Genomic DNA, 13,537 nt, shown 5'->3' with positions numbered 1-13,537 from the left:
TAAAAATAAAGATATTTTCCTAAATTAGTATAATCATGCATTATTCATTAAATGTTAATTGTAATATAATTATAATAAAGATATTTTTTTAAAAATAATTTTAGAAGAGAGAATAGTGCTTTTATTACATGAGAATAGTACTTTCTAAAAATAAAGATATTTTCCTAAATTAGTATAATTATGCATTATTACTTAAATACTAATTATAGTATAATTATAATAAAGATATTTTTATAAAATAAACTTAGAAGACAAAATAATGCATTTATTTTGGCGGAAAAATGGATTCATGAGGAATCGATACCTCACTTCCATTAGTTGGGGAAAAACCCAATTTTAATATATTAAGTAAATGGTGTTAACTTTTTTCAGCGGTTGGCTCATCCTGTGCGTTCCTTTTCTTTTCCCTTCTTTACTTTTGACAACACATCACAATGCATATATACTCCGGTATGTTTTACTTTGCTACACATTATTTCATCGGATTTATTAAATGCTACACACAACTATTCACTTAATATACTAAAATTTGATTTTCTCCCAACCAATAAAAGTGAGGTGTCAATTCCTCATGAATTCATTTTTCTGTCAAAATAAATGCATTATTTTCTCTTCTAAGTTTATTTTAAAAAATATTTTTATCATCATTATATTATAATTAGCATTTAAATAATAATGCATAATTATACTAATTTAGAAAAATATCTTTATTATATAGCTATATCATCTCTAATTATTTGATTTGGGCATTTTATTGAAAATAATTTGTGAAATTGATGAGCAAATAGTATTTTCTATATACAATTAGTGTTGGGTTTAATTTGGGTTTCAATTACTACATTATTCCCAATTTCATCTGAAATTACTAAAATGCCCATAACCCTAATTTTTGAAATGAAACCCTAACCCTAAAAACCCTAACCCGACCCGGTTTCCCCATAGCTGCTGCAGCCTTCCCTTCTAACAGCAGCGGCAATACACGCAATTCCCCTTGATTTCCATGAAAGAGAGAAACTGAGGCAGAGAGGGAGATGGAGACTGAGTTGCGGCAGAGGAGAGGCGGAAGGAAGCTCATCGTGTTGCCGTCGCCGCGCCACCGCGCCGTCGCGTCGTTGCCGTCGTTGGAGAAGCTTCGCGCACCGCCGTCACTCCCTGGCGCCACCGCAGAAGCCGCCCTCCCCGATGCCATAAATCGCGAAGAGGAGAGAGGACTCGCGCCGCCTCCGCCACTGTCAATCCATCGAAGCTGGCGCGAGAAAAGAGGAGGAAGGGGCGCTGTCGTGCGCCGTCGCCGCCGCACCTGGGCATCGCTGCTGCAAGCTCACGTTGCCGCGACGCTGCCGGAGCTTCCATGGCCGTCAGAAACTGCCACCTACCTCCGCCACTGCTAGGGTTCGCCGCCGGTGCGCCGTTGAAAGGAAGGCCGTTCAGTCACGCCGAGCAGGAGAGACAGAGAGATCTGAAGGTGTGCTGGGAACCCAACCACCGTGCCTGGCCACCGATCGCGTCACTGGCGCCGCCTCGGTCGGAACTGCCGCCGATTGAGCACCACAGAGAACGGAGAGCGCGCTCGATGAGTGAGAAGGGATGGAGGCTGGGCTGGGAGTCCAACCACTGTGTCCAGCCACCGTTTGTGTCGCCGGCGCTGCCTCTGCCGGAGCTGCCTCTGCCGGAGCTGCCGTTGTCAGAAAGGGGTTTTGGACCGCCGGGAGTGGTTCTGTGACCTTCCGGAGCACCGTCGGAGCTTCTGGCTGCCCTTGCCGTCGCCGGAAAAGTCTATCGGTAAGGGTCTTAAGTTGGTTCTCCTTTCCGTTGAGTTTCTGGAAACCTCACTGTCACTGCATATGGTTCAGGTCATCGCTGCCGCTTGAGGTGGCTGCCGAGCTGCCGCCAAACCGGTATATCATCAGCCATTAGGGACAGGCATGCATCATATGCATTTGTGTGACATTGGTTGGGTGTGCATATTATACTTGGTTTGCCTATGTGATTAATTGCTAACTGTTCTGCTTGTAATAACTGTTTGTTTGTGCTTGAACTTCCTATATGTGTTTGCATCTGGGACTCTGTTGGATTGTGGTGATTGGTTGTTGGTTGGATTGTTTGGGCCTAAGGCCGTGGTTGGAAAGAGATGAACTGACGGTTGATTTCGGTTTTGTGTTTCTGGTTTGGAATAAAATTATGAAAGGCTATTTTGGTTCCGCATAGTTAAACCGTTTTGAAAGGCTTTTGAGTTTTTGAGAAATGAACGGTTCTTCTTTCCGAAAAGATTTCCGACTTTACTTTCATTGTAAACCGTTGTTTTTGAAAAGAGGCATAAGACAGTTATGAATCACTGGTGCGGTTATCTTCACGTATCCTATTACAGTAATTCCCAAAAACCCTCTACTGAGAACCCTTTCGAGGATGATGTTCTCACCCCCTTACATTTTTCCCCTTTCAGGATATGGGCGCAGAAGTTACGAAGAGCTTATTCAATTGTTGTTGTGATACTCTGTATTGTTTTAGTTATGGTTTATTGTACCCTCGCCTTTATCTTGATATATTCGGTAAGAGGGATAGGAATTGTATTGGATTATGTTTGTAGTATTACTTATATATATGTATGTATATATATGGATGTACGTTATCGAACGAAAGTATCTTTGGGAGCGGTATTGCGGGTTAAAGTTTTAAACAGGCTCATATTTTAGTATTAAATAGTATAAGTGTTGTCGTAATGTCCGAGCTATCAGAGTCGCGCAGCCGGAAGTGTGAGCTCTGGTAGTTAGGGTGTTACAATAACCGCCGCAATTTTAAGGATCGTATTTAATGAAATTGATTTGCGGCGGTTTTAGAACCGACGCTATTTGAGGCTTCGTTTTTTTAATATTTTATTCCCGGCGGGTTGAAACCGCCGCTATTCCGACTTTTTTTTTTGCGTAATTTTACAAATCTAGCCCCTTTTTTCTAAACTAATTTTAATTTAAAGAATCTTAACGTTACTTAATTTTTGTTATTTTTTATATTTTATATATTTTTTCCCATCTTTCTTAATTAAAGAATATTAAACTTTTTTTTTTATATAAAATGCTGCACTATGAAAAAAAACTCATTAATATTTAACTGCAAAGCAATCTAACATGTCTATTTTAATAATGTCAATAACGTATTTCAATAGTCATCCAAAAAGGTAAAGTACTTGGCTAATACTTAATGCCTCATATTTAACATAAACAAAACATGTACTGAAAATCTAAGTATCACATAAATCCTAATATCTATGTTCCTCCATGTCTGTCCAAAGAATTCATCCATGCAGCGATGTCTGGAGGCAGCTCCCCACATTGCTGTTGGACCAGATAACTCAGCACACTCTCTATTTCCTGCCTCTTCGTCTTCTCTGCTGCTAATTCATCCTCAATTGCTTTCCTCTTCAATTTTTCGGTCGTCACCTCCGCTTGTAGTTCACACAGCATCCTTTGGGTCTCTTCTACTTGAGCTCTTTCCACCGGCGGCTGTGAACTCGGACGGAAGAGTTGACTTGGTGTCGGCCCGTGTCCCATCCCACGCACTCTACCCGGGTGCTCTTTGCCCAGAGCTTGGGCAAAGGAATCATTCTCTGACAATATTCTTGTAGATTCATCCAGTTGCTCAAGCTCAGATATTTTTTCCTGCAAGCATAAACATAATTACACAATCACACCAGGCTAATAGCATACTCAAGACATTTTAATTGCTAAACCCAACATGTTACAACATATATGACTAAGTGTACTTACACCAATCCTCCGAGCTTCTTCATGTATATAGCTGCCATCAGATCTTTTGTGCTTTATGATCCATACTTCTCCCCTACCAACAGTCCTTCCTTGTAGTTGTGATTGTGAGAATAAAATTTATCCCATGAATTTCACTTCTATAAATTTTTTCAATACTTCTAACATTGTTTACTCTATGAATAAATCAACACTAAAAGCCACTTATTCTCTATTACAAGTTTATATTACCTCTTCTTTCCTAGCCCTTGCCAAGCTTTTAGATCCGCTAGTGTGCGTGTAAAGTTGCTTCTTTCGATTCAGCGCGTTTTGCTTGCACTTCGCCTATTAAAAATCAACAGTAAGCTTGAATTCAATGAAGTACTAAAACTTGCTTAGTATAGTATACATATATCCTACGTTGTAAGAAACTCAAAATAATGGGGCATTAAGTATACTAGTGTGGAATTTGAATAAACTGTACGTAATCTAAATTTAAGTATTGCTTTAACAAAAAGAATAGTTATACGGATGCAGTCCCTATTTACATATAAGAAGTTAACAATATTATTTTATTTCTAATATGTAAATGCCACCCATAACTCATACCACAACTAACGGAAAAAACATTTAGCAGCCCCTGTGAGCCAATAACAATCATATAGCATAAATTATAATAATAGGGGTACTCAAATTAAATTAATTGTCTTATATGGTAACCTACAACAAATAAGGTTCTAATAAGGAAGATTGGTGTACACCAATCTCAGCATCATGCATGTATATATTAAGATCTTAGTCAAACAGCCTGTGCTGGGAATTGATGTATTAAAGTGAATTAATCATGTATACTAATCAACATGGTTCAAATTCAGCTCAATCGGAATAAAATCTATTTATTTATACCAAATCATATCAACAAAACAAACAGATTACATTTTTTGATTTCAAGGAAATTCATTTTTTAAAAAAGTATATGTATTAAATGAATGGGGTACCTTTGTTGCAGGATCATTACGATACTCAATAAACCACTTCCAATGCTCTCTAGGAATTCCCTCCGGGCGCTGCTCAAGATTCTGCTTAAGTGTCCTTGTTGGTTTGTAATGCGAGTCAAACAGCCTCCCCCTTGTGTCCTTCCAAGACTTCTCCATTTGTTTCAAAAATGATTTCTTGATTAAACCACTGCTATCCTGGAAGTGGAACATCTCCTGCGATGACATTGTCCAGCTGTAAGTAATTGCAAGTTGAATGTTTGATATGATTAAACAATGCCAAAAGTCATTACCTTTATACAATTGTCATAAACCCTGTCTTTGCCCTGCACCTTTGCCCAACTCTTTTCACAGATAGGAAATTTGCTGTAATCAGAACCCAGCGCTCCTAGAATGCCACTTAACAGGCAAGCTCTATCTCCGACTGCCTGCAGTTCCTCATTGAATCTCAGGATGATCTTGCTACCATTAAGAGACCGCTCCATAGCCTCTCTCACATTCATTTTAGCTTGCTTGATTATACCTTCAGAATCTAACAATAAAGAAGAAAAAATGTAATTTATGTGCTCAATGTGCCCCACATGTAAGGAGCATAACAAATCATAAGCTGATCAATTAAAAAGATTTTAAGTTCAACACTTGTTACCAATGAGATCAACATCCCAAAACTCAGTAGTCTTTCGTCGTTTGCGCTTTGCAGCATCAGAAGCAGCAAACATCCTGTCAATGTGTTCCTCAAACGAATCTACCTCGTTCGCCTCCGGGTCAATGGCTTCATTGCACGGTTCCGTCACTCGTGAACCGTTAGTGGCCTGTGGCTCAGGTCTTGGTTCGCTCCTGGGCGGATGAAAGGGTTGCAGAATAGCTGCTGCAGAGACACCACCATTACTGGGGGGCGGAGGGATGAGCCAGTCATCGTCATCGGATGGTGAAGACACAGGAGGTGCAGCTGGAGGCTGCTGACGCGGTGCTCCACTCTTGTGCCTTTCTTGAAGCGAGCTTTCCTGGGCATCTTACAATCCTAGTAAAAACACATGTATCATGCCAAAAAAAAATTAATTCCTCATGGAAGAATAAAATAATTAACCAACAAATAGCATTACTCACATTTTAACTATGTAACAACATATTAAAAACCAATCTATATATGTACATATAGTGATTATATAAAAAGAGTCTATTTTTTCCAAATGATCCAAATACATGTAAATTAGAAGAATCTAATGAAATTTCATGGGGAAAGCTGTTAATGGATGAGGACACTAATAAAGCCATAGGATTTTCTGTACAGAAATGATACCTTATATACAGAATTATTAATTAAGGTACTATGATTAAAATTACCTTTTTTAATATTCCTATTTATCACAGGTGTATTAAATTCCAAATATTTTTAATTAACGTACTATGATTAAAATTAACATCCATCATTAATAATCCTAACAGAATTAATTAAGAAAATATGACTAAAGTTAATATTCCCAAATTTGCATGAACAATATCTACTCCATTAGATTCACCATTCCCGTTATCAATGTTCATATTCATAGCAGTTGTGCCAATCGCAGTTTTTTTTAATCAAGAGAATGTTTTTTTACTTAATATAATTAACTTAGAAATTAGAAGGAACTATCAGTGGCCATATTCTTGCACCCTTTTTTACAGTTACATTGAAGACTAGAACATGCAACCCCCCAAACGACTTATATTTCATCTGTGAATGTTCATACCCACATAGAAGGAAAGGTAAAGTTAAGTTAATTAAAAAAAAAACAGATTGATTGCATGCAATTAGAACCAGTCAGCATCTCATTTAATTTGTACTTGTGGCCAGTGGATGTCAGGTAATGTGGTTTCTTCCTAATAGCATTGATACATAGTGCACGAACTCAACTAAAAATGCTCAGCTCACAACATAGATAACTGACCCAATATGAGCAACATAACTATGAGCATGAAAGAGCTGGAACTTGTTACCTCAACAAGCACGACGACCGGGTGGAAGAGGATGTGACTAACAACCGCGAGGGAGGCAAGGGCGCACCAACAACGACCACGCTGCTCAAAACCAACCACGGGGAGAGTGAAAACAGGGGTTCAGCTATGGGAGGATTGTGCGCACAACTGGGGCTCATGTGAGGAAGTTTTGGAATTTGCTTTATTACCTTAACCGCTTCGAGGCTTAACGGTGGTGTGGGCCTTGAGATAGTATAAACCCACTAGGCCACTACTATTTCAGCCTGTTTTCATAATTATATAAACTGACCAATGGAAACCTCAAATTAAACACCACAAATTCACCGTTTTCATAATTGTAAAAAGATAATATATTAATGTTTAATTTTGTTCACTAATCCCAATATATAAAATAATAAGACTACAATGCTATATATTCTACCAAAACATTTCAAATTAAAGACTAAAAATATTAACTTAACTTGCGTATTAGTTTTATTTAATTGAATATTGGCAGTGAATTCAAGAATGGACATTCTACACCTTGTATTTGTTGGAAAGACAATTTTCACCACAAATTCTTCGAGTAGCTGGCACCAAGTAGGCAATAAAAAATTAACCATAGTAAAAGTAATAAAAAGGTACAAAAAAAATATTGAATAGGTCAGCTAAATATCTTTGTGTTTGAAATGAATCCAAATTGAATTCTGTGCAAAAACACAAAAACAATTAGACATAACAACGATCACATAACTAGGATTCAACTAAGCAAATAATGAGTCACATTATTTGACAAAAACACCAGTAGAAGAAATCAGGGTAGAGATGGATCATTCTATCTGGTTCTCGTCTGGTATTTTATTGAGGTCATAATTTCTCATGGTAGCCTTGTCACCGGTCCAAACAACCTCGTCGGAACTGTTGCTGGGCACGAGTTCTTCTTCCAGTGAGTCTGGAACTACCTCCCCTAAATCTTCTGTTTCCTCTTGAAGCTCCTCTTGGGATAATCCTGAAAGTTACATCGCAACAAAACGATTTGAATAACATTACTAAATTTTATAGAGCACTTTTTTTTTGTGCTAAGGTCTTAAACAAAGCAAGAGAAAACAAAAATGTGATTAACAAAGCACAAAAGCTAAACTTAGTAACTAAGAATTCTAAAAAAAATGAAACTTTATAAGTAAACACGTAGAGTCCATATATAATATCTCCTTGTTTTTCATACTTGGAAAATTGACCAAAATCCTATCTTATGTAAACCAAGTTCTCTATCAATAATTAGTATATAAACCAGCCAAGCTAGCTAACTGCGGAAACTAATTAAGTACTAATTTCAAGTTTCACATAAATAATAATACAAAGGAAACTTTTAACAATAATTAGTATATAAACCAGCCAAGCTAGCTAACTGCGGAAACTAATTAAGTACTAATTTCAAGTTTCACATAAATAATAATACAAAGGAAACTTTTTTTTATTTTTTTAAAAAAATTTAAACTAATTAAAATAAGTACATAAATAATTATATCTCTAATTGATATTTATTAACTCAAATTTCACTTCCTACTATTACTATTACTTAAAAACTCTAAGTGCATTTTATCCTCGTTGATTAATCGTTATGTATACATAGTTACATACTGTTTTAATTTATTTAATATATAAACTAAAAGAATGGTCAATCATCCATTCATAGGAGACATATATGAAATAATATGTGATTAACAATTGCTTCTCTTCTAGTGACATGTAAACATAAAGAGACTGTCATATATATTCTGATTTATCTGCCCCCTCTCTATCTCTCTCTGATCTGTTTCCTTTTATAATAATATATAGTAGAAACTAGGCCTTGCAGCTTGTATTATGGCATAACAGCAGACAAAATGAGACAGCATAAAACATGCAGGGTGAAACCAGCAGCTATGTCTGAGTATATGAATCAACGACTGACATAACATATATTTCTATAGACCACAACTAGATAAAACTTAGCTCGTTCATTCTTCCGTCCAGGCACAGGCAGAGAAATATATAATAAATGAATAAATGTATTAATTATTCTGTTGCAATCTGTTGAACATAACAGGTACCAATCAGTCAAACTAAAAATGGAATAAAGACTCATGTATCTATATGTTTGTTATAACTTAGTAACTCCTCTTGATCTCAACAGTTAATTCATTAGTCAGAGTTTTTGGAAATTAGAATGTCACCAAATATACTATATTATCAATTATCCAACATTTTCCAAAACTCACATAATATTGCTTATTCCAATTTAATATTACTAATAATAGGCAAAAGATGCAGTTGTGAGAAGTTGTCAATGCAGGTAAGTATTGGTTATAACACATAGACAATATTATGGTTACATCAGGATCAAATCCTTCTTACTATAACCCTTTCCTAACTAGGAGAAAGATAAATTCCACTACTCACATATGCAAAAGATGAATGGATGCAATATTACTAAATAAAATTTATCATAGTGGATTCAAATTTCCAAGCTTAGAGGCAGACCATAGATGCAGGATAGAATGCAAAGAGTACAATGGAGATCATCATGAAAACTGTAGCGTTTGTACGTATTTCTAGTTCTGTACACGCACCTAAAAGGAATGATGACAACCACTTTGCATCTATATATCAGGATTAGCCCAGAACCTTGTAACTAGATTAGTTTATTTAATTTCACAGTTTAAAAGCAGCATACACAGGGAGGGGGTTCAGTGATGGTTCAAAGGCTAATGAGATTTTCTTTTCTCTCATCCAAAATATTGCTTGATTCAATCCAACTCACACGATTACCCTTCAAGTACAACTAACTACAGCCGGTTTAAGAAGGCAATATAAATTTGATGATCGATCGTAAGAGAAAGGGGAGGAATAAAGCAACAATGAACAATCGAATGAGCATCAAAGAATTCGTAAAATTAAATCAAACCAATGGTATCAACATGCTTTTATGTTCACTCAAACCACTCAACCTTGTTTCTCAGCTCCATACTCATCACACAAAGCGAAAAGTACTCTATCTGTCTACACAATAAGAGATTGACTCAAAGGTGAGAGACAGACGATATTAACGTGAACCAATCAAGTCTCCATACTGAATATAAAAATTAACAGATGAATTCATCGTTGATGATCATGGACAAAGGTATTATACTCTAATATTTGTTATCCTTTGGAAGATAAACTTGCAATCTGCTAATTAATCGCACTGAATGAAATCCCTAACTCGAAACTGCTTCAATTAGCCACAATTTATAGAAGATATAGACAAATACATGTTCAGAACTCTGAACCAATAATGAAAACCAGAAAAAAAGCTCAATGTGGAAGAACAAACCGGTGAAAGGGGGAGGCAGCGATAGCTAGGATTCACACATGGTGGAGGACGGTGTCGGGGTTTCACGCACTACCGATGAGATGCTCAACTTCGTCGCCGATGATGGAACCACGGTTGGCCACTGCGCGATTCGACGACGAACACGGAAGCGCCGGGTGGAGCAGATGGTACGCGGCTCTGCTCCCGCTCGTGTTTGGCGCGCTACCAAAATGAAGTGACGGGTTTCTGCAAATTTGGGGGGAGGGGGTTTCAATTAATGGCAGTAAAGTAAAAGGGGAAATTGAATTAAGGAATTGAAACTCACCTAGCGGAGTTTCTGGGTGTACTCGCGGGTAGGTTGCGCCAAAGGGAGGTTGGGTGCTCTTCGCGCCTCTGCTCGTGCTTTCGTTCGCACCAAGAGGTTAAGTGAAATCAGGATGGTTAGTTAAAGATATATACACCAAATTCGAAGCGGTTCGGACTGCACGGCCGATACCCAGGGAGGTTTAGCAGTACCTGCCAGACCGCCGCTGATCTCTGCCGGGATCTTCTAAACTAGCGGCGTTTTTGGCTAGGGCTGTTGTTTCTCCGCCGCTAGGCTCCACATCTGCTGTAGTGATAGTGTTTCTTTTACGATTCGTGAGTCTAAATCTAAGAGCCAAAGCATTCTTTTTTTCTAATTTGTTATTCTTCTTTGATTGAGCAATTGTTTCCAAGTTCAATTTATAAATAAAGTTTAATTTTGATGCACTGACAGTGTAAAGTGTTTTACATAGTCCTGCAATCACATTCGTTCTTTTGGATGACTATTCACGCGGTCAATATGAAAAATAATTTTTTTAGTGATATGCCATTACGTAATTGGATGCACGTGTAAAACTACTTTACACTGTTAGTGTATCAAAATTAAATTCTTATAAATATTTTTAGTTCGTATTTTAAGTTAATTTTATAAGTACACTATTCCACATGTCAAAGACAATTCTTTTTAATAGTTTTGTAGATGCTAATAGCTTTTATATTTAATTTGTTTTGCAGTACGATAAAATTCATTGTTCAATTAAGAATTATTTGATAAAAATGTTTGAAAAATGAATTGGTAGAAAGGAAGGTCTATTTCTTCTCAAATTTTGAGATTGAGGAATCAAGTGGAATATATCTTCCGACTGCACACACATGCAAAATATCTTTTAAGAATAAGTCATGTATAGTACATACGGCCGACGATCATAAAATTCTGGATGATACATTTTAATTCGCTTGCCCGTACTGATATACTGAAACAAACAAATGAACGATTCTACTTATTTGGTACGTAGTTAATTTATATTAACCAACACAAAACTATTTTTAAATTAATTTTAATAAATTAATTTAAAATTATAATTTTAATCTTATCACATGCATCACACGGGTTATTATATTTGTTGCTAGGCACATGCAAACTAAGGCAACCATGTTGGAACAAAACAAAGCTATATATCTGTGCATGGACCAATAAGTACACTCCAATTTTTCAACGACGCATTGTCAATTTTGGGCTCGCTAATAACAAGATATTTTCATCTTTAAGATAACGGAGATATTTTGATGATCAAAGTTTATATTTTCACACTTAAATTTGTGGATTATATTTTGTATATTTACCAAGGTTTAGAAAATGAGATCGGTCATTAAACTATTTTAATTACTAATTTATTGGTTCAACTGGTCTAATTAGTGATTTAACTAGAAAAACTATTTTAAAATAAAATAAAAAATAAATTATAAATAAACATCTTAAAATATAATTATAATATAATATAAATATTAAAATAGTTTTTAAATTAAAAAAACTACATTAAATGTCATCAACCAAATTCATATAATCTTATTAATATACAAACTCAAGTTAAATAGTATAAAAAAATTTCAAATATTAAATGTCAACATAAAAATTTATTAATCATCAAAATTTCAAGATGTTCTTGTGAGTTTCTATTTTTTTGGGATAATTATTTAAACATATTATGTAATTATGATTGTGATTTCAACGATTGTGCTAAAGAAACCTTCAAGTAACAAGGATATGTTGATGGTGGTGGTGTCTTCTGAGGCATCAATGTCTCCTTATCCCGCCCCTCCAATTTCTTCAGCTAAAGTCATAACAAAAGGAATGGTACCAGAAAATGAGGTAGTTAATGGATAATCAAATGAGAAGCTTTTTGTTATTGCAAGTGAAGATGAATAGGCCAATGCACAAGTTTAAATGTAGCAACTTAACAGAACTTAACAGCAACAAAAGTTAAATACCAGCAACAAATAATTGTAACACCCTATCATACAGAGTCTTATGCTTAAGTCATAATTCAGAGATAGCAAGGTATTACGACATCTAAAACAAAAATTTAGTACGTATAGTAGTATGAATAATTGATTATAACTAGGAGCCTTTGTAGAAAAAGGGGTAAACAAAAACCGTAACTCGAACGTGCAACACTCCGATCGATAACGTAACGAACAGGGATAAGCTAACGCGAGATCGTATATATACAAAGGAGTGTCAAAAACAGGAATATCAAGACTCAAAATCCGGCTGCGAAGATAACCGGTCCGAGCATAGCAATATATACATATAATAAAATAAGGAAATGGTAGCTAACCATTGGACTGTCCCTCTGTCGCGCATCCCCAACTCGAGTTATACTCATCATAAACTTGATCATAATCATGATCCATATCCATCACCCTCACTGGTGAATATTTACGGGGCGAGCTCATCCAAGCCTTTCACAGTGCCCGGCCACACTTACGACATAGGGTCAAAAGAGCTTCGAGTCTCAACCTAGAGCACGTGGTGGCTAGCCACTGCTTCCTCCCAGGGAAACCCTCATCTCCGATGGTGGAAGTGCAAACATTCACAATTCATTCAATAGCATATATGCATTTATACTTAGCCATAATCATGGCTCCGCCGTAACACGGCAATAATCTAGCCATCCGGCTCACGGTTAAATCCATAAGCAGCCAATTCATTAACAATTACGGCCCTTCGGCCCATGGCACAACAAGCACTTCCACCGTCATCCTCCGCATCTCACATAATCATCTTTGATCCTCAATGATCATTCATTTTTCCCCTTGCTTCACTCGCAAGTTACCACATTCACTAGCCCTTTTTCTCATGTTAGGCATATCATCATGATTTAAGACATAAGTGGTGAGATCGAAAGCTTAGAAGTATGAAATTTGGCTTTTAAAACTCAAAAATCAACTTTGGGATGAAAACAGGGCCACGTGTACGCGCACTCCACGCGCACGCGTGGATGGCCACAAAACTCATCGACGTGCAAGCGTCATACGCGCAGACGCGCGGGTTGAAAATAGCCAAACGACGCGCGAGCGTCAACCACGCGTATGCGTGGGTGCTCTTGCGCCCCAGGCACAAAACTGGCACAACTCTGGCACAACTCTCTGGAAAATGGCTGGGCATTTGGTGCAGCGCATCGACGCGCTCGCGCACACCACGCGCACGC

At 36.9% G+C, this 13,537-nt stretch overlaps 1 protein-coding gene across 1 annotated transcript; it reads right to left on the bottom strand.

Moving 5' to 3' along the window:
* LOC110268366 lies at positions 3,261–6,280 on the bottom strand. Its single transcript, XM_021114474.1, has 7 exons — positions 6,200–6,280; positions 5,379–5,736; positions 5,026–5,264; positions 4,736–4,948; positions 4,357–4,377; positions 3,990–4,082; positions 3,261–3,653 (listed from the first exon to the last, which is right to left on the bottom strand). The coding sequence occupies exons 1-7, from the start codon at positions 6,278–6,280 to the stop codon at positions 3,261–3,263; spliced, it is 1,398 nt and encodes a 465-aa protein (XP_020970133.1).

Source organism: Arachis ipaensis, chromosome B10, assembly GCF_000816755.2.
Source record: "Arachis ipaensis cultivar K30076 chromosome B10, Araip1.1, whole genome shotgun sequence".
In the NCBI taxonomy this organism is placed as follows: domain Eukaryota; kingdom Viridiplantae; phylum Streptophyta; class Magnoliopsida; order Fabales; family Fabaceae; genus Arachis; species Arachis ipaensis.
The sequence above is the reverse complement of the archived record's forward strand: the minus strand, read 5'-3'. Positions and strand labels throughout refer to the sequence as shown.